Here is a 27,651-nt window from a genome sequence, read left to right on the forward strand (position 1 = left end):
TGCCCGCCCCTTCCGTTCCTTCCCATCCCCGGCCGCCCCTTCCGTTCCTTCCCATCCCCGGCCGCCCCTTCCGTTCCTTCCCATCCCCGGCCGCCCCTTCCGTTCCTTCCCATCCCCAGCCGCCCCTTCCCGGCCCGGCAGCCCGCGCGCGGCGGGCGGAAGGCTTGGTGTGGCCGAGGCCCCGTGCGCCGGTAGATCCGGGACGAGCGGCCCGGCCCCGAGAGCCTACGGGACAGACAGAGGGACGTTTTCAGTGCGCATGTGGGTGGGATCCTGCAGCCCGCAGGAGAAGGGGCAAAGGGTGCAGAGTGAAAGAGGAATAGGTTTAGACTGGATAGGAGGAGCTTGAAAGATAGATCTTTACTGTAAGGGTGGCGAGACGCTGAAGAGATTTCCCAGAGAAGTTGTGGGTGCCGCACTCCTGAAAGTGTTCCAGGCCAGGCTGAATGGGGTTTTGAACAACCTCGTGTACTGGGAGGTGTCCCTGCCCATGGAAGATGGCTGGAACTAGAGGATCTTTAAGGTCTCTTCCAATGCAAGCAGTTCTATGAATCCGTGAAATCCAGGTGTTTCAATGTTACTGAGTTCCATCGAGCAGGTTTGTTACAAAACTCAGAAGAAAAAGCTCACATTCATACTTTTTTAAAATTTTTTATTCTTGCAGCTGTATCTCAGAATTAACATTTTACCTCTGTCCGCATGTTTATTTTACCTGTTTATCCTATATACACCCCATCTTTATCCAACAACTTGGAAATTTCATCAAAGCTGTACAGAAAACCTAGGTCCTGAATCCCTGGCAGCTGAAGCTCCAGGAGGAGGAAGGGTTTACATGAGGCTAGAGTATACTGATACTACATCAGATTTACTAAAAGGAAGAAAAACAACATGGGTGCAGAAATGGAAAAACGCTTTAATAGCCAGTAGCAAAACAATGGAATAAACTCCTTCACGTATTTTCATCTTGCTGAAATAACTCTCCACAGAAATAAAGAATATGATGAACATAGTTTAATTAAGAATTATAGCTATAGTCACATTACATCTCAGAACATGAGTTCAGTCTTCCCACTGCATAAAGTTCTACATCCATACTTCCTAGAACATGGAAGGGAAAATATCTGATAGGCTTCAAAATGCTTACATAATTTCCAAGATTCAAAATATTAGTGAAAACAGTAATATTCTTTTGGCATACTATGAAGGTAGTGCTTACTGCTTTTGGCAAGAGAAGGGATTATAAATAAAAATATTTTAATATTAGGGAAAGGGAAAAACTGTGTCCAAAGTGTTTCACAGAATTAATGCATTTAAACAGTACTTCAGCCCAGTAGAAGCACAACAAATCCCCGAAGGTTTTATTTTGCCCTGAAAGGCATTTGAAACAGGAGTGTTACTCAACATACATGGCAGTTAACTACACACACCTAGAAATCCACCTTTTAAAACCCAGTAATATTTATAGTGTTCGATTCCCTTAAACACAGGCACACACTTTGCTAGCTTCTCTTTCCCTTTCTAGAATTTAATGAGACTGTGCAATACTGGAGCAGTAGTCTAGAATATCTTGTATAGTGAATTCCATAGTAATTCCTGATCCAGGGTAGCAGCGAGCTATCAGCCCTTCAAAGTGCTTGTATTGTCGTATGAATTCATCTTGCATGGAATGCCACACAACCTGCCAAAGAAAAGCAAACTTTAGGAAAAGTGAGGTGGCACAATACACTACATAGGTGAACTACAAAACATTGGCTCATTAACTGATTCTCAGTTCAGCTGTCATTTTACAGTTAAAGATTACCAATAAAGTTCAATTGATGGAGTTACTGCATTAAAAAGAAGGTTGGTGTTTTTTACCCATTAAGATCTGTAATGTTGACATGACTTGTAATAAATGTGCAAACCAGAAAATTGTAAAGAAGATGGGGAAGTTTTCCTAATAGAGGTGTATCTTTTGTCCATCAGGAAAACACCCAGAACCAGAAGAGTGCTATAATTCATGTTTCAGACTTTAAGAAGCTGTTTAAACAAGTTTAACTCAAGTCTACTTATAATTTAGTCCAATGAAAAAGTTTACAGAGTGTAAGAAAAACATTGGATAATACAACTATCAGAAAATATATAATTGAAAGTATTCTGCTGAAATGCACCAGCTAAGTTTGACATCAGTTACCCATTCATTTAAATCTACTCTCTACTTCCAACATATTTTGCAGAACAGATGTTACCCATTAATGGTTAGCTAGGGCATCATAAAGGAAGTTTCTTTCTGAACTTTTTTCCTACCACTCTGGTCCAAATTGGTATTGAACAAATAGAAACAGAGTAGAATTATAAAAAAACCCCCAAAAGCTGTACTCAAAATTTATGTTTTTAGAGTTAGGCTGAACATTTTCACAGAATACATATGCAAAAGCAGTAGTAAAAAGCCTCTGTGTAACATCATAGGGTTTTTAGGACATGATTTAGTTTACCTGAAGTAAGTTTTCTTCTTCACAGAGATGTTTATCTACCTTCTTGTAGAGATTATCCAATCCCTTCTTCACTTCTTTACCGGGATATTCCTTTATAACTTTACGAAGCTCTTGTTTATTAAAAGCCAGCTGATAGCTTACTTCCTCCTCTCGTATACCTTGTGCCACACGAGCTTCAACACCTTCAAAAAAATGCTAACAACAAGTAAAAGCATTAGTCACTATCACAAATCTGAGCTAATTAACTTCATTTGACAAGGATATGTGTGGTTAAATCTTGATTCTGCTTCATGACTGTTGTGTTCTCCCAATTTTTGTTTTTGAATTGGGCATGAAGTACTGCTCAGCCATGAACATTAAAAACATTAACAGCCCAACAATACAGCAGTCCAAGTACTAGCATAAAACTGAAACCAGTAATTTCTAGAAGTAACTGATATTTTCTTTGCAACCTTGTAACTAATAACCAATCAGCCTCAAAATCCTCAATTCAAGAGCTCATAGCCAGGGATCCAAATATTGGATCTTTTGGATGAACTCCCTAAGCACCTGAGCATCTTTTAAACCATAATTACACAGGACCATATTTGTTCACAATTCCCCTCCCTTCTCACTGCCATTGACCAGTTTTTTCAACATAGTAAATATGAAAGTTGTAGTAAATAGAGGCAAGTATTTCTATGAACATGCAAGTTGAGCTCAAGAGTGCATCAGGTCTTGCTAGGACAGAGGTAACTCTCTAGCTAACTTTCTTCACAGCAGCCTTTATGGTGCTGTGTTTCAGATTTGTGGCTAAAATTGGGCTGATAACACAACAATGTTTTGGTTACTGCTGAACAGGTCAAATCTGACCAAATCATAGCACATAACATCATGCTCAGCTATAAAAATTAGGGTTGGAGGAGGCAGGGTTGTTATTTGGCTTCAAGGTGGCTGTTGCTCAGAAATTGCCTGGGCATCAATCTGCTTGTGAGAGGTAGTTAATGACTGCTTTTGTGTCACTTACTTTATTTTTTTCTGCTATCTTTCTCTCTCCCCTTCTCTGATTCTGTCTTGATCTCTGCCCCCAAATTTTTTCACTTGTGCTCTTTATTGTCTCCCCTGGAGAGGGGGACTGAGCAGCAGTTAGCTACATGGCAGCTTAGGCATTAGTCAGAGTCAATCCACAAGTGGTAAACAGAAATAATGCAATTTAATTTTCAAAAAGGGAATACATCTTAAAATGTCTCTGAAAATGGATGCCTGAAATCGTGTTTATAGAAAAAACCATGAGACATCCAAGTGGATAGATCTGAATAGTAGATAGAGTCTGAACCTTATTCACCACTTAGTTTCACATTTAGTTCAGACATACAGAATTTTCCTACAACTTTTCTTCTCATTGAACAGCTCAGAAACTACAGCAATTTTCTCTGCAGCTGAGGTGAGGAAGGTTGTCTCAAAAATCCTGATGACTTGTCCCCTCACTTTTTTTTTTCCTTGAAACCATTTCCTTAAGACACTGATGTTTAGTCAGTATTATTAATTGTCATGAAAAATTTGGTTATTTTCATCCAAGACTGTTACCTTCATGAGTACTCTTGCCAGACATGCTCCAGTCCAAAATAATAAAGTAAGAGTTTATGATAGATACAGTGATAAATCAAATAGTGTAAATAATACATTCAAAACCTCTCCTGTACCATTTAAATGAATACTCAAATATACTCACATTTAATTTCTCAAGAGGCTGTCCAAGTGAGTAGATTACATAAGACTGAAGATGATCAGTGTATTTCTGTTTGGCTTCTTTTTTCTCAGCCTCCAGACAAGAAATTTTCAAGCGAGAAAGAGTTGCAAAAATATGATGGAAGTTCTCCATCATGACGACATCCCTGGGTGTCTTCTGGCTTTCATTAGCTACTTTCTCAACTGAAAGAAATGAGAAACAAAATACTCAGAATACCAAAAGGACAACGAAATTCAGAAAAACATAAGTAACCATAATACTATCAAAAAAGGAATTTTGAATTTCATGTAACTGATTGCCATTTGTATGAGTAACTGTCAGAATTGTCACTAAATAAAACACTACCTAAGAGCCTTCAAAAGAAGCAACAGATACATACAGGCTCTAAGACAATTAAATTTATATGGCAAAAAAGTCACTTATAAACAGATACAAATTAATGAGTATGTATGGTCTCATTTACAGGTATGAGGAAAGGCTTACAAGCATGCTTTCAGTATCCCTAATAAACTGTACATGATAGAACTATTTACAAGAAGTCACAGCAAATTCAATTCCCATCTTCACTAGGACAAAAATCTTCAATAAAGGTAGTGGGTTTTTTTTTAAACATACTTAATCTCAGGTTTTGCTTTTTAGCTTTATGGTCAAAATTACCATCAGTCCCTAAATTTAATAAAAATGTATAATCCTGCACATAGATCTTTTACTTCCCCCTCCCCCTGCCAAAAACAAAAAAAAAAAAAAAACAAAAAAACAACAAGCAGGCAAAAAAATTTCCACCTATCCCTCCCTTACAGCACCTAAGTGCAGGTGAAAGAGGATGGCTTCAACCAAGAGCAGTTAAGTCTCCATGCCTGTTCATCCATTAATCGTTTTGCTGAGACTACCAGGATGCCCATCATAAAAGTGATCCAAAGCACCAGAGTATCAGTTAAGAGCACAGATTCATTCCAGTCAAGACACTGAGCTGCTAAGAAGGAAAAATCTGCTACTGCCAATTTTTATTCTTCCTATATGATTTTTTTACAGGGAGAAAAATATAGACAAGAAACCACTTCAGACTGAGCATGCCATGTTGCTGCCATCTCCCCTTCCTCTTCAGAGTCTTAACCACTTCTTTCTGTCACAACTCAAATTTATTTTACAGGTATGTACAAAGGGAAGTATCTAAAAGTGTATCACAATCAAAAGGATTACACTTGCTCGCTTACAATAACAGAGACAACCAAAATGTCAGCACAGTCTTAAAAAAATCACCTATTAGGGAAAAAGTATATATAAACAGGTGGAAACAATTATTCTAGTAACTATGACAGCCTTGGAAGACCTACCACTGTCAAAGACAGCTCTAATAAGTTTTATGTAGGCTTTATCTAGATCTCCTCGTCGTTCTGCATTTTTGAAAATTGATTCAGCAAGGGCTGCAAACTCTTCAAATTCAGCAACAAATGGAAGGATCCCAACTTTACTCTTCTTTGAGATTTTCACTTCATCCATCTGCTTCATTTGATTACTCTTTAATTTAAAACAAGAACAAGTGTTAGGCTCCAGATCATGTAACAACTATTAAAAGAAAAATGCAGGCATACTGAAAAGTCAACATTCATCCACCAAAGACAGAAATAATTCTTTCAATTAGTACACCTATTTAGTCTTTCACCCTTTTTACCCTTAAAATTTTTTAAGCAAAATACTTGGAAAGAAAAAGGAAAGATGGTCTTTTATTCCCCTTTATTTACTTAGTATTACGAAAACAAACACCCAATGGAAAAAAAAAAAGCCAAATTTATGCACCAGAAGCAATTAACAATTTTTGTTTTATAATCTAACAAGGAACTTCACTTTTCTGGTTCAGCCAAGCTAATGCTTCCTTTTGCTGCAGGAAGTTTCCTTAGTCTTCTTTTGAAGAAATTTTATTTCTGAGTGTAATCAGAAATCAGTTTCCAAATATTTTAAGTATTAAACTTATCAGGAATGGTTGGTTTTATGATGTTTGCTTAGAGTCAAATTGCATTTATGACAATAAAAACAAAGTTATACCAACAACTCTGTTTTCAGTAAGCCTGCCATATTTAATATAATGGTTGTAACTGCAGCAAAAGGAAGTTTCAGACAGTAGAGACAGCCTCTGCTACTGCCAAAAGAACTCACACCCTCTTAAGTCAACAAGGTTTGGTTTTGGCAAGTAAAAAAGTCAGAGAGCTACTTAATGGACTTCAGTAATCTCAGTAGGAGGACAAGTTTGAACAAACAACTAACAAGTTTAAACAAACAACTAAGAATGTCAACTAGTTCAGAATTGTGAACGAGTGGTCTTATTTGTTACAAAAATCTATTTATTAAGGAAAACTGGAATGGAGAAGAAAAACTAAATACAACCGCCATTTATTTGAAGGCTTGGCCAGTAGAAAAGCAATAAATTACTAATTTTCACTTAAAATTTAAAGCAAGAATTTAAATATACAGACATGTTAAATCAAACTGGGTAGAAGTGGGCTTCCTATAATATTACAGTTAGCTTAATCAGAATAACTAAATGCACTTACAATGCATTTATCAAAGTTCCTTTTGACAGTCACCAAAACATTTCCAAGGGTTGTGCTGAGAAAGGATGCAGGGTCCACATTTTGAGCTGTCCATACATGATGACTCATCTTAACTAACATATAAAGGGAATTGAAGCTATCAATCTTGTCTCCCAGTGCTATAAGGTTATTCAGCTCAGGTTCAATACAACGAAATATTTTTGTCATCATTTGTCGGATCATGTCCTTCCTATTAAAAATGTGTAAGAGGAAAATATTACTCTGACAGTTTACTAGGCTATTTTATATGTTTTTCTAAATATTTATTTGATATAGTAGTTTCATTTGCATGCAACAAGTCTCTGGACTTTCAGAAAGTCAGTAGCACACAGTAAAAATCAACAGTCAAAGGTATAAAATATTCCAAAAAGTATTCTCTCTGTTCAAGCTGCCACACACTCTCAGAACTTTCCTAAGCATATTTTTATATAATAGTGCCTAATTTCAATTTGCAAGCTGCTAAGAGAACAACGATATACAGAAACAGCCATCTAATACACAAAAAATATTCTTTTTACTGATACACTCAGTGTCTAGGTAAAAATTCTAATTTTTAAAAGGGAAATTATTAAAAGGGAATAATTTCTGATTCTAGAGAAAAAAGTTTTATATTCCAAATAAACTCAAACATAGGCTTAAGAATCAATAATTAAAAATAGCAGCACATACTCAGATGATACTGTTTGCGGAACACCAGAAGTGTATGAACGAGATAAAGCTACTCCATCCACTTCCTCCACTTCATTCTGTAAGAATAAGGAATGCATATAAAGATAAGGTTTGTCTCCAATCTATATCAAAGCAGTTACTATATCTGACAAAAGCAATAGAAGTAGCAGCTCCATACCCCCAGTACCCCCTGCCTCCAGAGTAGAAAACAGAGCGATTTGCAAGTTTCTGGTAGTTTTCTAGTCATGTTCCACTGAATTCAACATTATCCATAATAAATCCCCACTGTCTTCCGACATAGCATGATGGAGTGTTGTCATCTTATGAGGAGACAGCCATGGCATAGGAAATATGTCAGTCCTTTCATAACATTGATCAGCCAAAAATAAAGATCCTCCCAGTTATAGAAGAAAAACTAATTACTTATCACCTGGATCACATAATCCCCAATAAATTCCAAAGTTCTCTTTTAAACAGATCTCTTTTAAGGCCTGGTCAATACTTTTTACTTCAGTGACAGAGAATGTAAGTCATACCGTTGTTGTTCCAGAGGTGGTCTGATGTTGTTGTAGTTTGAAAAATTTACTAATGAAGTCCTGTTCTGCCAGACACAGAGGCTCTAGTTCACTTAATACTTGTTCAAAAATCTAAAGAAAGTTAAAATATTTTACCAACATACCAAATACTATGGATAGTTAGCAATATCTTCACAAAGCTTTAGAAGGCTTACAACTGCTTAACAGAAACAGAAACAGCTTGTACTTAGCTCTCTAAAAGTAATAGCTGCATCTTCAACAGAGTCCTTTCTTATCATGTAATACTCTAAAGAAAAGAACAAGCTATGTTTTTCCACAACTAGAAGTTTTCTAGTCACAGCCTGAGGAAGCACTTTTGTGCTATAAAGGAAGCACTTCCATTTTAATACCAAGTCGTGGCTTCTGCCACCATCTTTTCTGCCTGGGTTGCTAAGTGAAGGAAGACAAATTTAAGACTCAGGGAAGAAAACCAGGTCATCTGTCTATGTTGAAATTAACTGCTCTACAGAAAAAGCAGAAGAAGTTTCTACATAGCTGCTACAGAAACAAAAAAGTAGGTTTTGTAACAAAGTATGCAACACAATTTTTAGATTTAAACTAAAGCGAAACACTATTTTGGCAATAAGCAATTACAAGGATTTAATTTTATTAATACAAAATAAGGAAATTTTAAGTCAGATATTAAACATATTTCTCTTACAATTTTCTCAACAGTTATTTGAAAATTAAGGCATGCAATAATTTACATAAATTAAACCAATCTAGCCACACAGGAAACCCATGGTGATGAAAATTCCCATAGGAAAAAAACCCCAGAAACCTAGTAGGTCAGCTCAATAGCTTACAATTCTGTATATTAAATCACATTCATGTATCCCCAATGGGTTTGATATATAAGTGAGAAATAACAACAATAAATAATAATAACACAATAATTATATAAACCTGCTTTAACAATTTAGCTTTTTAATTCTAGACAAGTTGCTGCTACAAGTTCATAATAACTTAACAGTTAATATTGTTTCAGGCTTATATTTCCTCCAGGAAAAGACTGAACAATTATTTGAAAAAGTCAGAAGAAAAACATTCATCTCCATCAAATAATTCAATAAAAAACAACAAAATTATTTTCATCTCTGACTGAGAACTGCTTGTTTTCCTTCCACAACACTGAGGAGTTAATTTCACAAGAAATGGTGAGCACTGTCACTTTTAATGGTTCAGGAAAAAAAGTCAACAGATGCCATGGACAGCAGGTTTTAAAACAGGATAAGGCTACTCCTTTAGTAACTTAGTGCTATTGGTTAAAGTTGAAACTGATAACTAATGTGAAACCAGTATAAATAAAATTTTAGGGTCACACAAGTCCTGGCTAAAATGCTTATCTTCCTTATCTTTTACTTTTGCTTACATACTGGCAAAATGTCATAGAATACTGAATGAGTTGAAAACAACACACATAACAATGGATAATATATCAGTTCCATTCCTACTTGCTTAAAAACATGTATTTGGCTTAAACTTAAAAGTCCATTTTTTATGCTTGATATTCCTTAAAGACCACACACAGCATATAAAGGATTTAAACACATTCTTATAATGTGGGAATAATACTCTCATCTACATATTTCTTAGGAACTGCCTTTATTAGAGGTATGGTACATATAAACTTTGAAATTGGCATGTTTTAGGATTTTAGAAGAAGAGATTTTTGAACTATACAAGAAGGATATTTAAGATACTTTTAATACAAAACTAAGCAGAAATCCTATGCGATCTTTTGGCTTTACCTTATCAAATTTTGTTCTGTCAGCCACATCCAGGTCAGAGGCAGACATGTTTCCCATGTCTAACAGTGAGGATGACTGAGATCTACGGTTTCCTGAACTCTGAACAGAGAGTTTATTTAGACTAGAAGTAGACCCAGTTAATTTTCCAGAACTTCCATGAAGACCTGTGAAGTAAAGACACTATGAAGAAGGAAAGTGAAGGCAGAATAAAATACTGAAGAATAGGTTTGTTACAGAACGTGAGATCAAGAGTTGCTAGTAGCCTATATTAAAGTCAAACAACTTTTATCTAATCTATAAATGCTTCTGCTGTAAACATATTCTTTCCTCATTATAAGGTAACTGATATTCTTCAGCAGTTTCCAAAGTACAATATAACTATTTTAATTCTCATGGTAAAGTATGGCAAAAGGTGTAAAAGGAACTAAACTCTAAAATACAGTAATATGGGGACTGAAGACTTGAAAGCTAAGACCAGTTATTATATTTGTGAACATATTTTGGGCAAAGGCTGCCACAAGCAGAAGGACTGAACCACAGGAAGGAGAAAAAAAATTTAGAAGTTTTATATACACACAGGCACTTTTTCATCTTGAACTTGATCCTTCTGCTGTTAACATCCTTTTATCTACACAGTTTGTTCCAGCTATTTTGCTGGATCTACAACACCACAGTAACTCTGCTGCTAATGCTCTCCCCTCCTTTTGATCATAAACATTCAGTCATTTCTTCATTATATTGCTGGGCCTTCTCCTAGGAGCATGTATTTTATTTTTTATTTCTTTTTCCCCCAAATTTTTCAGAAATGTTGGACCAGGACAGAGAAAGCTAATAACAAAAAAGACCAAAAAATTATCATTATTTGATCTCCAACTAAACTTCTCACATCTAAGCCACAAAGAAACTCAAAAGGAATCCTGCAAGTTTCACTTAACTGCTGTGTTGGTATCTAGTCTAGGGACACATGACGAAGTCTATAGATCTAATCTAAATTGTGACTTCAACCTACTGGAGGAGTGGAAAACAGTGACAAGCTCTCAGGCATGAACTATTTTTGCTATCAACTAGTAGAATGCGAAAACTAAAAGATATTGCCTTTATGTGCAAATCTTCTCAGATTCTATGTTGGGACTTAGAGCTGTGCTTCCTTTTAGCCTTGCAAGCCCAATGGTTCTGCTAATGTTTATTTCATTCTGAACAGTGCTTCAGTGTTAGGTAGATTCTCCCTAATGCAGCACTACATCGTAACATCGACACACATGCATTGACAACACCAACTAATGCAACTAGTTATACTCACTCTCAGTTTCCTGTTTGACAGCACTTTCTTTTCGAGGCAGTGTAGCTGGGATGGATTAGGTTGCAAGCATCAAAGACAAAGACAAGTTAAAATGCGGTTTGCACAAACCATGCACAAGATGCAAGTTAAGCTCTAACTGGAAAGAAACATGCAGAGAACTATAAGCAGCAAGTAACTACATTGCAAACACATTTAGTTGGAGAGGTACTATTCTAGAAATTCAGTATCTAAACTACATGGAAAATAGAGTAAGTTTCTAGGTATTAAAATTTGATTTTTCTTATACAGTATGTTCAAAGAACACTTTTGGTAACACTTATTTAACTTCTCCCAAATTGAGAAGTCCATTAAATTATTTGTCAGACTCAGTTTCCATGAGAAATCATATCAAAAATAGACATGAAGAAATTAAAATGTACTTATGGAATTTTTTTCCTGAGTCAGATATATTGTCCACCTTTTTGATTTAAAACACACACACAATTACTGCAAAATAATTCATATTGACAGTAGGTCTGGCTAACGTTTTCTTAGTTGCTGCAAATCAGGATGTTCATATAGAGAATACATTTTTTGCATTCATGCTGCACAAAAACAGATGACTGCAAATTTGGAGAGGATAAATATAATAAACATATAGTAAAAAAATTTCAAAGAGGTTTTTATATTTTTTCTGCGATTTTTTCAGAGTTGAAGTTTTCTCAAGTGGACTTCAATATGAAATTTAAAGTAAATGGGCATTTGTAGAAAATATAGGATCCCTAGAGTAAAAGGCATTTGCATACACACACTAAAAGCAATATGTAGTTTTAAAAAGATCTTGATGAAGATGGATGCTACAAGCCCCCCAAAATGGAGCAGGCAAGCAGAACCTTCTGCAATAGAATGAGTAGATATTTCTAAATGCCACAAACATGTCTTAAATACCAGATGTTCTCAAGTAGGCAACACTGCTGATAATTTTAACATCAAATTCAAATTTAATTCCAGCCTAGTTTTTAGATCTTGGGGGTTTTGGTGGATTTTGAATAAAAAAGGTTTAGACATGATATATTTGGCATATGCAACTGTCATGCATTGGTCCCACTTCTTCATCATCCTCAATTTCTAAACACATGGGACTTATTACAGAATGTGAAGAACTACAAAGATCAGAACTACTTGGACAATCAGGGGAGCCTTAGTGGCTTTTGACAAGCTACATCATATCAATATATGACAGTAGTAGCACTCTTTCCAACACTGATTTTATGGTATTTAAGTATCAAAGTCTTGGCTTCATCAGAAAAGAAAAAAGAAAAAAAAGAAAAAAAAAGACTACTTAAGACGAGTGTGAATGCTCATGACCCAGGCTGGTTTTATTTGCCATAAAAATGCAGACAAAGAACCTTGCGCTAGCACAGAATGCCAGAATTCTCCCAGCATCCCCTCTGCGTTTGAGGCATTCAAATAGCAGTGCTATTCCCAAAGCACAAAAAAAAGGCAAGAACACACACCAACACAACTTGGAAACAGGTCATCTTTAGTATTTGAGTACAACTGGAGCATTATGCACCTACACTACTCCTTAAACAAGTTTCCACTATTAAGAAGCAATGTACTTTGAATAAATGTGCAATTAGCAGTAGTACAATCACTACGATGAACACAGAAGCCTTTGAAATTACACACCCTTACGAGGTGTTGCAACAGAAATAAATTTGCACAAATACATGACAGCAGTCTTCCCAAGGTGCAGCTTTTACTCAGGTGAATTGAAGGACCTCTTTCTCCAAAATGCCAGATTGCTCCATAACATTTGCACAAGTTAGGGAACTGCTACAAAAGCTGTCTCTTCACAAATACAAATCACAAAACAAGTATCAAGACAAAGCGTTTAGAATGTTTCAGAAGTCAATTTTCATTAGACTAAAGGCATTTTTTCCTTGCAGAAAGATTGCTTTTCAAGATTAATGAATTAAAATGTTCTGACAATGACATCTTAAGGCACCTCTTGCTTTCTATGACCAACAGCTTGCCAAGTTTTACCTTTCCAGTTCTCCCCCTCTCAAACAAACCTTACCACTTTCCTGCTTTCTTCCTTTCATTATGTTTTTCTAGTTTGTACCATCAAAGCATAAATTCATGACCCAAAAGAGGCTGACAAACCTTACTACTGACAGCTGCACATAATTTTGGAATTCAGAATTTGCAAACTGATAAACCGTGGCAAATATAAATATTTCAAACAAGCTTTGGAACACTGCACCTAGAAATACAGAACTGACAATACATAAATACACCTGCACCACTGTGGCTTTATAAGTATCCAAGGTTATTTTTTTGTTTTAAGCTTTATTTCCATATTCACGCTAGACTAATCCAAGCAAGAATACTCCCTTAAATATAAAAACCTACACGTTAACAAATTATGATTTCTAGTCTCAGACTACATAGGTAAATCCCCCTGAAAAAACACATTAAAATATGTATGTTTTACTAGGCAGAATTAGCATTACAACCTGCTTCTTAAAAATCCACCCAAGATTTATTAAAAGCAGAAATAACAGCAGAAGGACACAAAATAATGCTGCCCAAACTCCCTTTAATTACAAGAGTTCATTTTTCATATTTGTTCGAGTAATAAAGTGTGATAATTCAAGTAATAAAAAGTAAGTGTAGATTTGAAAACCGAGAGAAATACTGTATTTTATACTTTTATTTTGACTAATTTCACAACATTTCAGTTGTGCTACTTTGGTCTTGTGGAAGTCAGAAGTATTACCAATCACATTTTTCATCCAACTTCTTCCATCTCTCCAAAAGTAAAGAATTTTACACGGTTACAAAATCAGCTCTAGGTGTTGTAGTGAGTGTTTTATATGCAAACAGTAAGATTCAAAGCAAGATATGTGCCTTCTGAAAGCTTACCAAACTTTTTTCCTTCTCTGGTTGTGCCTGTCATCTTGATCTTGGCAACTTCAAAGAAATCTTTTATTTCTCTTTCATAAAGTCGTGATAAATAATCCATATAATTCTTAAAAAGGAAAATGTAAATTTAGTTAACAGGCATTCATACCAAGTTTCCTCTATTTTAGGTAAATACATCTTAAAACCTGGACATTTTCAAGTCCTACTAAATAACAAACTAGTCTGGACTACGTAAGTATATATATTTATGCAGCATGCACAAAAATACATTTATGATATTTAAACACCTTACATTCATTTTCATAGTGAGTTCACTGATCATTAATCAGAAACTTCTACTTTTCCTTCATAAGGAAAAATATGCAATGCAGTACATACAGATATGTTTACTAGTGGTAGAGCATCACAGAATTCTGTTCAAGGGTAGAATAGAGAGAATTCAGCACCCTTCTTCTTCCATCAGACTCTTACTGTGCCCCCAAAAGCACACATAAATATGTAATTCTCACATTTTTTATCAGAAGATCACAAAGATGCCAACCATTCACTATCTGCTTTACCCTGAAGGCAAAGGAACAACTATTCCAAAGCCATTTTCAAAGTCTAATTTAAATCTTCCATTTAAGAATGACAGTACTTTAATTTTAAAAATACTTGTTTTGTAAGAAATAACTTTTCCTTGACTTCTACCTGAACATTCTGTAGTAATTTTTTTACTCCATGTCAGTTTTAAACATAGTAGTTAAAAGTTAACATACATACAAGGGAAAAATATTTCTATTTAATTTACTGTACAAGAGACCTCTAAAGTTTTTGACACATCCAAGTGAAATGAAGGTCTGTTGAAACAGAGATGTTGCACAAGCAATAAGCACACCAATTTGAAATTAGCTTAATTATTTTTCTTACTAGGCTGTATAACAGCAAACTTTTTCTACATAAATATTAAGGTATCTTATGATACTTCAGCAGAGAATGTTTGAGGGAAAAACTAACAAACAGAGCAGGAGACCACAAATAGTAAAAAATGAAGTTTCCTATTCTAAAAAGGAATAAAAAGAGAGGAGCAGCAAGTTATACTTAATATATAGCAATATTAAAATGACAGGTACACACACACAGACTTCTGACTCTCAAGCCCAGTCTGTTATGTACATTCTCTAGCATCATTTGATCACTTCACATACCTTTGTTAGCCCTTCATATTTTCCATAATCTGTGTTCTTGAGCCACTCCATCAGTTTAGCATATCGAAGTAAATCTCTGTGAAATGGATGATGATTGGGTAATGTCAATTCAGCAGAGTGCTGTGCAAGAGTGGAACTCTGATCGTGACCCTTGATAAGAGAAAATATTAAAGTAAATCTGGAAGCACTACACAGATGTACCAGACATTTCCTGAAAAATTTAATATGAAGACAAACAAAAAGGCATAAAAATACCTTGCATAGCAGCAAGGTCTAGAGACACAGACTGAAAAAGACACCTAACATAATACAGACACTGAGTTATTACAGCCATGGCAGGTAGTGCATCTTAATAAGCTTGTTTATTTTAAGGCTCTTCGCCTTCAGGGTGAGTCACTTTGGCCCTTTTTGTAAAAGAATGCAATGTACACCTCAATGAAAATTTAATGACAAGCATTCAATTGCTCCTGAAAAATTTTTAGAAATTATCACATTATTCCTAAAAATAAAAAAAATAAAAAAATAAAAAATAGCTGTTTCTGTTTAAAGATATTTTTCCCATCTATAATTTCCAAGCCCCCAGTTAATGGGTGGCCTGGGTGTTAATGATGAGCTTTACACCTCTCCTCTGAAATCGCTCCAATTCAACATACTTTAGTCCATTTTGGCGAAGCCTAACTTCATCAAATCTTAAAAGCACCAGGGCACACACACATTCCCTCTCCCTCCACACAACAGACACATACAACACATTGTCAATGAACATTTACTAAACAGTTTACAATGTGCAGCATAAACTAATCCATTTAACACAAGCTACTCATTTCATGCTCCTCCTGTACACAAAGCTCCCATCAAACTGCTAGAAAAACATGATTTCGGTTTTTTAAGCTTTCAGTTTCTTGAACTCACAAGCTTCCTGAGCAATTCAGGAAGAGCAAGCAAGGTAACACCTCTATGCAGAACAGCAGAACACACAACCATTATCCCTGGGTTAAAAGAATGGAAGATAAGATTTAATTTCCAAACAGCTTTAATATTTTCTGTAAAGTCTTTTTTTAATGGGCGTGCAGTAAATACAGCAACAGAACTTGTATTTTGTGCCATGGCAGTTCACAAAGATTGTACTAACTGGTCTCCAATTCCTGCATCAGATGCAGGTGGTTTATACAGGTCAGTCAATGTCCATCCCTGAGAGAGGCAGCATTCCTGTCAGTTCCATCTTGGACACAAGATGTCAGCAGAATAAGCTATACCATTTAAAAACTGTAAACAGTAAAAACTGTTTCTAAATTGAAACAGAAACCAGTTTGGATCAAAACTAAAATAACTTTGTCTTACCCTTTTTCTGTTGTAAATCAGTTCAAACCTTTTGTTAGAGAAAGCTCTTCCACAATACATTCACAGACTTGTTTAAAAAAAAATCTAAGATTTGTAAAATGCTTTTACAAAGTAATGGAACACAAAAAGTGCCAGTTTCTGGATAAAGCTGAACTACTACATAACAATCATAAAATAGTTAGAGTTGTAAGGGATCTTAAAGACCATCTAGTTCCAGCTCCCCTGCAATGGGCAGGGACACCTTCACTAGACCAGGCTGCCCAAAGCCCTGTCCTTGAACTTCCAGTGATGGGGCATCCACAAGTTCTTTGGCAACCTGTTTCAGTACCTTTTTGTATCCAATATGAGCGTGAACTTACTCTGAGTCCTGTTCTTTTAACTATATAAACTGATACAAAAATAGACCTAAAGAAACAAGTCCTGGCCAACTTCATTAATTTACGCTCACAGAAAATGGGGAAGGATAATACTATAAATTTTGCTTACAATCCTGTAGTCTGACTTCAACAAAAAGCTAACATGTTGTAATTATTGGAACATATAATTTGGAATTGGAATCCAGCCAGCATTAGCAACACAGCTGCTGTTGTGATTACTGAGGTCATACTTGATACTGTGGGCATACTTTTGGGCATATATACAGCAAATATTTTCAACAAATCTTTAATATGCCTCTATGAAAAGGAGATCAGAGAAACTCCCTCTAACCCATTTGTTACAGTCCTACACCATGCATTTTTAATGTTCAAGTTCATTATAGTTTAACATAATTTACCTGGTGGCTTTCACAGTTTTCATCAAATACCTCAATCCAAATGCTCGTTCATATTATTGCTAGGAAATACTAAGCTATCCAAACTTTCATCTTTTCTTTCGAGTAACCATTTTATTCATGTCCCTTTATTACACACAACTTTTCTGGTTAGTAGTTGCATTCTTCATAAAGCTAGATGACAAATTCCCAGACAAGGTTAATTTCTCTCTCCAGGCCAACTTTTCCACAAGACTAGTCATTCTGGTTATAGTAAATGATGTTCTGTCTAAGACTGCTCTAAAACATTACAGAGCTTCTAGAGGTACCTTTCCTACCTCATTTATGGGCTTTCTCTCATTACACATAAATTTATACCGGTACCAAATGACACCCCAGATTTGTTATTCAACTATTTCTTAGTTTCACAGCTTCAACCTACTTCATATTTCAAAGGAAGAAGGCCCACAGTTGCCTTTAAATTGAGTACTGAACCTGGTTGTTAAAAAATCTTTAAAGTAATTGGTTAATTAATTATTAGTACTATACAATAAAGAAAACTACATTAACTGTTAGTAAACAGTTTTTAACACTGCAGCAAATGGCAATCTGAAGTTGCATTTCTGTTTAAAATTTTTAACTTTTATTCTCTTTTTAATGTAAAGGAGGTGAAGCACTTTAGTATCAGTAGTTTTAATCAAGCATTGAGCTATTTTGCTTTTCAAAAATAAAGAGCAATTTCATACTTTCAAGGAAATATATTGAGGCCCAAATGTCAATATAACTATGTTTTTCCATCTAATAATTTCCAAATCAGAATGTCTTGCTTACATCAACAACTGCCTAGACATCATTGCGTTTTCATTTGTCCTTTTAATTCAAAACTCTTTACCTTTAATCTTAGTTTTTTCTGAAGTGCTTTAGATTACTTTTTAAAGAAACATTCTAAACAAATAATGCAACCCTTCTGATGTTAAAGGTAACACAGTATTGCAATTAAGCTTTTCAACACCATACCAAAAAATTGCTACATTCCTCAAACTAACAAAACAAGCTCATTTAATAAGATTACACAAAAATCTGTTTTACCTCCAGTACTTGAATCTGTATCTCAAAATGAAGTACAAACACTTTTTTTTTCCTCTTTTACAACAATGAAAAATCTTTACAGAGTATCAGCTCTTGCATCTTCCTGCTTAAACTTAACAAAGTCATAATTTTTATCTGTTAATTAATACCTCACACCTGACAGCAAGCCAAAACTTTTCAGAGGGCGTGTATGAAAAACAATGTGAGGCCAGTACTAGTATTAGAATTTTAAAAAAGTAAACTGCCAATTAGTAATAGCACTTTCAACAGCAATGAAAAGTGTATTAAGAATAATAATTTCATCTAATACACAGAATATTACACAGTAGTAATAGTCTCTTGCTGTTTTTTAAAAAATAAAATCCTCAGAAGGGAACATCAGAAAGACATTCTGTTAAATGGCCACTTCCATACACAAGCCCAATATTCAAACTTTGTGGAAACATTTACATGGGACTTATACAACATAGTTACTACTTGCTCATTTAAGAGCTGGGACAGAATCTATACCCAGGTTTTCAAAATATGGAAAGTGACAGAGGGAAAATACTTTCTAAAGGACAGAAGATAAAGGCAAAAAAAAAATTAATATGCTGTGAAGCTGGAATTCCTCTGCAAAGTGAAGAAAATGTAGGAAGCAGTTATCTTTGCCATAAAAAGCCAGGCTCTAAATACAATTTTCTGTACAATTATCCAGTATTACTCTATTTCATTTTCTGCACACAGTCTAATACATAAAATTTAGAGACTTTAAAAATTGTAAAACTTTGATTGTGCTAATATGTATAAAACCAGAATTACTGTTTTTAATTTACAAATACTGCAATTTCACACAATTGCAGTACCTGTACTGTCGTACATTTATTACTATTTCCTGAAAATATTTTTCCTCCATGCATGTCAATTCTGTCTCTCAGCAACTTTTGGGAATGAGATCAGAGGAATGTTAGCTCATAAACAGAAAAACAAAGCTTAAGGGCTGACAAAACTAATAGAAGTGAAAAGGGAGGCAAATCTGATGCTCTGTAATCAGTAAGGACAAATTTCTTTTTGCAAAGTAAAAATGCAGCTGCTAGTTAGATAATTCAAGCTTGGGAAAAAAATGAGTTAGAAAATCTTGTATCAAACTCAATGTACTCACTGGTACTGAATGATAGGAGGACCTGTTATAGAGTTGAAGGAGGGTCTGAGTAAACTGATTTAAGAAGATAAAAAACACATAAATTAAAAAGGTGAGGCTAAAAAAACCACCCAGACTTTAGGAAACAAGTGTCAGGACAGTGTTTTATGAATAATTCAAGTTAAGAAACAAAACCAAGGTTCAGATGTTTTATTTTGTATGGTTGGTTTTGCTTTGAGGTTTTTTTTTTTATGGTCTTTGAGGTTCACACAAGACAACCTTCTGTTTTCAGCTGATAACATCCTTAAAAAATGTTAATGCTTTTCCTCCTCAATAATCAAGCTCAACAATTAAAATAAATCCTCATATATCACATAATGCATCTAATTTGGATAGCAAGCCTATTAAAGAGAGATGTTTATGGGGGTTTTTTAAGTGTTTTTTTAAGAGACCTCTGCAGGCAGTTATAGTTTGGTATACTTAGCAATATCTTTGCCTGAAGACCTTCTAGCATTTACTGATTACAGCACAGAATATGTCCGATTTTAGATTTTTTCTTCTCCAGAAATGTTTGTGATCAAAAATTTCATTTTCAATAGTAAGAAATAATACCTGCTGAACAAATACGCTGTTCAAATGACTGGCAAGTCTCCGTGCAAACTGCTCACGCAGGTCACTAAACCGCTGCTGCTGCTGCTTCACTGCATGAAGCATATCATGTCCTACAAACAAAAAGGACTTTAGAGTGTACAAAATTCAGAGTCATATATTGTATAGGGGAACCAAGAGGACCAGAGGTTACAATTCCTTCAATCAACAGAAGAAAATCTGAGACTAGTTGCAAGGCACTACCACAGTAAATTTTGTTTGTTAGACAGTAGTCTAATAAAAACGTTACCTGGACGAAGAGCTACATTCATACATTGCAGAAGGGCATCTGCTGCATTAGTGCAGGCCTCAATGCCTCGAGAAGATGTCAGATCTCCCTCTTGAAGGGCCTTTATATGGCCCTTAGCCAGATCCATGTGATTCTACAAAATAATGGATTGTATTGTCCATAAGCTGAAAGCAAATTAGTCTGCTATGCTAGTGAACCAAGAAGAATAAATACAATTTCATCATTATAACTTACTGAAAATAGTGCAACAACAAAATGGAAAAATAAGCTCATTTTTTTTAAAGGAACCTCATCCTAAAGAGGATAGCAACCTAAAAGAATTTTATACCTGACATGAGCAACCATAGTAAACATAACAAAAATGCTTACCACCAAGAACTCTATCTCCGACAGTAGTTTAACATTATTTGTGTTGCTGAGATGAATTAGGTGATTGCTTTCTGAAATTTGATCCATTTGCTCCTTTACGCTCTGAAGCATTTCTTCATAACTGCTCAGCTTTAGCTCAATTTGGTCAACTTCCTTTAGAGCTTCATCCAACAACTTCATCAAGATATTCACCTGTTTCTCTGAGGCCATAATAGACTGAATATTTGCCTGTATAGAAATCAAATTCACATTTTAGAAGACATTTTTATATCTCAAAAGCATTCTGATATCACCTTTTCCCTCTATAACTGTCTAATAGTTTCCAAAGTTTCCAAAACTCTTGATGAAATCAACAAAACAAAATAATATACGCCATAGTGTTACTGAACACAGAAATTCCTCAATCTATGACACTCCCTTGTTTCAAAAAGATAAGATACCAAGCCAAAACTTTGCTTAAGTTCTTGGAGCTGAAGTACTGGAGAAAAACAAAAAGCCAAACAGTAATCCCTACTATACGAGAACATTTTCAGTTACGAATAAAAAAGTACATAGGTGATAAGTTCAGATTTTCTGTCACAAGATCAGCCATCACCATGACAGCACTAATTTTCAAAATATACACCAAACACATGACAGTTTGAGGTTATTGATGACTCCCTCAAGTCTGTGTCCCCTGCATCTCCTCAGTCTTCCAAGTGACCTCTGGAATGCTGGGTTGTCTAGACAGATCACGTTAACTACCTTTTCAGAGAATGCTATGTGGTCAGAATCAAAGAGAACCGTTCGACATGCTGGCACACTTTGCATTAGAAGGAATGTTTACCCCATCTAGCACTTGCAGCTCTCTTGACAACTTCTCTGCAAAGGCTTCAGCATTAGCAATAGCATATTCACATCCTTCCATCATTATTTCAATATCCTGTTCCTCTCTTGCATTTAACTCTTGGTATTCATCCACAGCTTCTTCATCACCTCCTGCTACGCTTTGATTCTCTCCACTTGGAACAGATTCTTAGGCAGGGAAGGAAAATAAAACACATTATCAAGTCGAGAAAGTCACAAGCATTTTAAGAGTACTTCAGTATGCATAACTATCTTTAAGCAAATTCAGCCATTAAACAACTCACCTAAAAAGCACCTGCTGCCTATGAACACATTTTTTCAAGTTTCAGTCTTCCACACACTTCATTACAATTTCCAGAACTGATTACCAACAGCGATGTTTTCCAAATTACGTAACATAAGCAAAACACTATTATCCACCTTCCTTTATTCCAAGGAACAAATCTAGTCTCAGTTTATTCACCTCTTACACTGGTAACCAGCATCAGAATATTATTACACTATTATACTCCATTTGTTAGTGGAAAATCAGCACAAGCTAGATTCTCTATTTTGGTTGACAGAGCATTAGGGAAACATACTGAAGTCAATTAAAATACATACCACTGAATAAATAAAAGTTACCTTGATGTTCAAGATGAGTTTCACAGCAAGAAAATCAGTACAGAGTTAAGTGAAAATCAAATAAACAATGGTTTCATTAACTATGATTTCTCACAGCAGTGCTTAATAAATTTAACAACTCACTCAAAGGCTGAAAAATTAATATCAACACAGTCCAGCTAGAAACTGTTTAGGACATCTGAAACATCTCTCATCTCTAGCAACTTGAAAAGCTAACCAAAGCACTAAAAAACAAACAAACAAACGAAAAGCAGAAAAGCATATTATTTAAGAAAACTCCTTATAAGACAAAATAAAGGAAAAAGGTGTTACGCACCTTCTGCAACTTTAGGAAGTTCTGAAGAATTAAAAGGTATGGAAAAGCAGAGGAAAGGAAGCAGAGAATGTTAACTAGACAAAGCACGAACAGTGTGTATACATTTAAGTGGCAATAAGTTTGAGTGTTTTATTATTGCACAAACTTGAAATGTTAGATGTTGGTTTAAAACAAATTCCGGTCAACACCAAAATACAGAAATGTTATCCTTCCTCTTTCAAATTTCTAATTCAATTTTTTCACTCTAGTATTTAATATCAGTAGTTTCTCCACTTCTGGCAGACCCCATGGGATATACTCTTATTTGCTAAGCTTTACTATAAAATGTTAACTATTAAAAGATACTGTAACCGTAAAAATATTTATGACAGGACAAGTAAACAAGATAGAAAGCCTTCCTAACAACCAATCAGTCCCATAAATTGTAATAGAGTCCAACACAATTTAGCACATGCCTCAGAGTCAATGAACTTGAAATCTCACATAAAACCCCATTACCTTCTAGAATGCTGCAGACGTGCACTTTCTAAAGCACTTTTCTAATTCAGGGAAAATGTAAATAAGAACAAAAGCAGATTTGTTCCACATTTAGACCTACCAGTTCTTTGAAGTAGATTTTATTTTGTTCAGAAAACAGAATGTTTTAGAAATACAGTAAGTTTATCAATATTTAGACCTTCATTAATTAAGTATTCTGTCTTGGTTCTCAGTTTTCTAACAGAAAATCTGTTATATAGCCATCTTGCTTATCTGAAGACTTAGAAAATATAAAGTTGAAAAATACGAAAACCCATCAGGATTAAGAGTATTTTTTTTAGTATATCTGTTTTATATCAGTAATTACTAAACTTTATACTTCAAATACAGTTGTAGAAATTTACCTTCCAACAGCTGTGAACTAACATTAATAAAGTCAATTTTCTTTCTAAGGTATCTCTGATTGAGTTTCCAGATACATGAAATGAAGGTGTTCTTTTCCACTGTGCTGCTTGCAACCCATTTGTACACTTTGTCAAAATGCAAATCAAATTCAGGACTCTCCTGCAAAAGACAAAACATGTTACAGGCTCCACAGTCAAATGATTGTCTAAGTAGCAGAGATTGTCCACATATTTAATTACTGAGATGATAAGATAAAAATTATATTACACAGATGCTAACCTTAAGATCATATGGCAACTTTTGGGCCCTCATGCACCTTAAAATAGTAAAAAAACAGAATCCATGCTATGACAGCAGTATTTTGTCAAGGCAGGTAAGACTAAAATAACACAATACAGAGATGTGTAAGATTTTCAACGAGGTTTGTGACAGCAAATGAATTTAAGTGGCCATAAATAGGTTGCTCTGTTGTTCTGTGGAAAAGTCCACCATATCAGGACTGTACACTTCCAGCTCACCCTCAAGCTTATATACTGCTCATTAAGAACTTTGTAAGTGTCCAGCCAAAAAACATTACATGTAGCCGAACATTTTGGACATTTTGAGAAACTTATGACTTTCATTAGTAGAAGTCATAAATTTTCTTACTGGAAATTAAGCTTGGGTGAAAAAATTTACAGAAGACTTAAAAACATACGTAACTGGTCCTTAGCAGATGCTCTCTACAGTCACTGAGAGATCACTACAACTAACAGGGCAGATATTAAGACTACTGCTATTAAACCATATCTAGACTACTCTTACTCAATTTACCAGGGTTATATTCTTGAAAAGGCTGAAAGAAAACATGGGCACAGGCAGCACAGGAATGTATTATCTTAATAAACCTGTTATAAACCTAATTTTTAAAGCAGCCAGTATCAAGGAAATCAAGTCTAACTTGGAATGAAGAGGATGTTGTGATCAGAGGACTAAACAAAAAAGTGACACATACTTTAACAGCATCTTTGGCATCAACAATAGCAAGGTCTCGAAGTGCCCATGCAGTCTGCCTTTTGTAAAAATCTCCCTTGTCAGATTTTTTCACTTTTACCACGTTTACTTGGACCGGTCGTTCCGTTGTCACTATTAAATGAAGTAAGACAGTAATATCAAAACACACATACTACTTTCACATCTGTTTCTGCTGCACTTCAACTTCTCAAACAAATTATCTGTGGGAGAGATTGTGCAGTATTTATTTGATGAAAGAGACCCTTTGAAACATTTTTATCCACAATAATCACAGCTCAGTTTAGGTCTCAACCAAACAGGTATACATCTCTGTACAGCCTGTGAGGTAATGAACCCAATTCACAGCTATTTCTTTGATACGGCAGGTCTTGGACCATGACCATGTAACTGACAAAGCACAGACATAACTGGAGAGTACAGTCAGAACAAAAACATTTTCAGACATTTCTTAGTCAAAGAATATTCCAGCAAGCTAATTTATCGACAGATAAACCCAAGGCACCTATTTTTTTAAAGAGATATAATGTAACAAACACACACTTAAAAGAACATTAGAACTCAATTCAGTTGCTGTGCCTTTCCTTGGAGTCTGACGAATATTCTTTAAATCATGTTATTTAGGCTTATCAGCTTAGATGATTACTAAACCATGTTTTAAGCACTACATAAAGTCTGCTTCAGAAGCTCACCAGTCCCAAAAGAATAATTTTTGATTCTGACAATGAAATTACAATGAGATCTGTCAAAAAAAGTAGTGGGCTTTGTTTCTTTTTTTAGTAGAAGCACAATGAAAGTACAAGCTGTAACTAATTTTCTCCATTAGGAATGGAAAGCACCCGTTTTACACAAGTCAAGAATAAGGATTGTACATGAAGCTAAAACAAATGCAACCAAGTAAAAAACAAAGGTGAAGATAAGAAACACAGTGTGGTTTTCCCATGTACCTGTGGCACACAAAAAGCAATTCCTCTTCTTTTTGCCTGCTTTGCACACGTTCACAATGCTCAATAAACGTTCATCATTGGGAGTGAAAATATCCCTCTGCAAAGCATGCTTGATTGCAGTCATTTTCTCTCAGCTGAAAGATTTTAGGAGGTAAAAATAAACTCCAGCATGTTTAACAGACACACACAAAAAAAGAACCAGTCATGTGCTTACAGTAACCATGGAATTTTAAAATTCAATTTTACAGGTAACTTAATGACTTGTAATCTAGACAGGCATGACTTGGGTAGAAAACCAGACCACTTAAGGAAAAAATAAAAAAAGTTTACTCACTTATTTTAATAAGAAAAAAGTACTTTATTGACACCCGGATGATCCTTCAGCTTAATTTAACCAAGTACAAAATGTTTCTTTGTAGTAGAGGGAAATACAAGGCATTAACATAAAAAAGTTTAAACTGGAATCAAGAAAAAGAGACCATCCAATGCTCAAGCTTGTAGAATTCAATCACAAAAAAAAGCACAAAAAAACAACAAACAAAACAAAACCAGAAATCCTGCCAAGCTCCAGAAAATTAAGGAACTGGCAATATTCACTTGATTCACAACAGTTCCTCACACTACATAGAGATTTTATCTAGACTGGACAGAGCAACACGTTAGACATCACATTCCAGTGTTTTTATTTAAGAAGTTTCAATATTATCTGTGCCTTAAAATTCTACAGTGCATTAAAAGCATGATTTAGTACACGACATGCCACACTGCTTGATGCTGAGACAATATATGGAGTAAATTTCAGGCTGGCTTGTCTTGAAGATGCCCGAGTTGCTTTCTCTGATAAACTCACAGAAAAGACAAAATCTTGGGCACTACAGTAATTTTGAAGATTAGTAACTCAAGAACTTTGTGCACACAAGGGCCACCATGTCAAAGTGGAAACAGTACTGTCAAGTGCACAGAGCTCAGGGCACACTGTTTATGACAACCTACGGCAATGCACCACTCCATTTTCCTTCATCAAATGCTGGGCCCACCTTTTGTTTCCCAAATTGCACCAGGATACCATTCCTGTTACTCTTCAACAAATGCGTAAGATGAACACACAAAATACCAATAATCTGCTGCGTTTCAGATTCAGATGCCTCTTTCCTTCCTTATTTAAAATTTTATCTCCTGCTCTAAGTCACAATCAAACTGCTAAAAATTGCTCTCCCATTTCAGTGCTAACACAAGTTGTTCAGGTTAGGCAGAATACACCTTTCCCATAAAGCATAGCATGATAAATCTGAAATCCAAGACTGGCTCTCACATACAGTTTAACTTCTGAGTTACAAACTCAGTACCTTTAGTCACAGCCACCAAAATCTTCACAGAGTGCCAGCACCAAGCACAAAATTAAGCTTTTCACACTTGAATCCTGCTGTCTCAAAGGAACACAGAATTTAGACTAAGGAGCTGGAAATAAAGCTCCTTCCTCAGAAAAAAAGCTTCAAGAAAGCAGAGACCACACGAAACTCAGAAAAATCCCTTTAGACATTGCTGCGTTTTTCCCTGTAATGTTCCAGACAAAGGCTACGTGAAATCTGCCAGAGACTTCACATCACAGACGCGGCCTGTCCAGGAAGCACACGCCAGATGGGGCATAGCAATGGGGCATAGCAATGTGCTAAGGCTGCTCGGCGCCGCTTGGCCTCCCTTAGGCTGCAAACAGGAAAAGACGCTACTCCTGCATCCTGCCGGCTCAGACGTAACTCAAGGGCAGCCCAACCACAGCATCCCCGGCAGTCAATCAAAATATCAGTAATGTAACAGAAAAACTCAGAAGAGCTACCTAGAGCAGCGGCGGCCTCCCGAGGGCCCGTCTGACACCGCTTCACCGCCTCCCACCTGCGAGTACCTCACAAGCGGCCCCGACCCGCTCCCGCCCCGAACCCGGCGGCACGGCACCGCGACAGCCCCCGCGCCCGGGCTGGGAGAGGGGCGGAGGGTGCCCGGGCCTCCTCGCTCTCACCGCGGCGCCGGGAAGGGCCGGGAAAGGGCCGGGAAGCGCCGGGAAAGGGCAGGGAACACCGGGCAGGGAACACCGGGCAGAGACGCGGCTCCTCCCGCCACGGCTTCCGCCCACGTGACGGCGGCGCTCGGCTCGGGGTGGGCTGCCCGCGCAGCGCCCCCTGGCGGGGAGGCGTGCGGCGCGGCGGGCGAGCCAAAGTGACGTCAGCGTTCTCGAGTGACGTCACGTCACAGGCACTGAGGGCGTTCAGGTCTGTTGGG

At 36.1% G+C, this 27,651-nt stretch overlaps 1 protein-coding gene and 1 long non-coding RNA gene across 13 annotated transcripts; one reads left to right on the top strand and one right to left on the bottom strand.

The window, feature by feature from the left end:
• Positions 1-128: 128 nt before the first annotated feature.
• LOC117244227 lies at positions 129-9,095 on the top strand. Its single transcript, XR_004496889.1, has 3 exons — positions 129-598; positions 5,236-5,353; positions 9,024-9,095. It is a non-coding gene; the product is annotated as an uncharacterized LOC117244227 (long non-coding RNA).
• EXOC1 (exocyst complex component 1) lies at positions 1,510-27,497 on the bottom strand. Of its 12 annotated transcripts, none has more exons than XM_015625296.2 (21): positions 27,212-27,497; positions 25,378-25,511; positions 24,414-24,544; positions 23,419-23,578; positions 22,538-22,558; positions 21,578-21,765; positions 20,752-20,979; positions 20,383-20,515; positions 20,097-20,206; positions 19,506-19,559; positions 15,184-15,333; positions 13,997-14,102; positions 11,087-11,131; positions 9,787-9,950; positions 7,997-8,107; positions 7,461-7,537; positions 6,753-6,981; positions 5,538-5,721; positions 4,186-4,385; positions 2,475-2,669; positions 1,510-1,678 (listed from the first exon to the last, which is right to left on the bottom strand). In XM_015625296.2, the coding sequence occupies exons 2-21, from the start codon at positions 25,499-25,501 to the stop codon at positions 1,526-1,528; spliced, it is 2,763 nt and encodes a 920-aa protein (XP_015480782.1). In that variant the 5' UTR covers positions 25,502-25,511; positions 27,212-27,497; the 3' UTR covers positions 1,510-1,525. The 12 variants fall into 12 exon arrangements, with proteins under 12 accessions (XP_015480782.1, XP_015480783.1, XP_015480784.1 ...); XM_015625297.3 differs by having other exon boundaries at positions 27,392-27,485; XM_015625298.2 differs by lacking the exon at positions 22,538-22,558.
• Between the last annotated feature and the right edge of the window lie 154 nt (positions 27,498-27,651).

The sequence above is a fragment of the Parus major genome, chromosome 4 (assembly GCF_001522545.3).
Source record: "Parus major isolate Abel chromosome 4, Parus_major1.1, whole genome shotgun sequence".
Taxonomy (NCBI): domain Eukaryota; kingdom Metazoa; phylum Chordata; class Aves; order Passeriformes; family Paridae; genus Parus; species Parus major.

What these genes read in the sequence shown, in the direction of transcription:
- EXOC1 (XM_015625296.2), bottom strand. Translation starts at nt 25,501, where the DNA reads ATGACTGCAATCAAGCATGCTTTGCAGAGGGATATTTTCACTCCCAAT. An exon ending in CGGAGATAGAGTTCTTGGTG is followed by an intron (nt 20,516 to 20,751) that starts GTAAGCATTTTT and finishes ATTATTTTGTAG; the next exon opens with AATCACATGGATCTGGCTAA. An exon ending in TAGAGCTGTCTTTGACAGTG is followed by an intron (nt 4,386 to 5,537) that starts GTAGGTCTTCCA and finishes CATTTCTTTCAG; the next exon opens with TTGAGAAAGTAGCTAATGAA.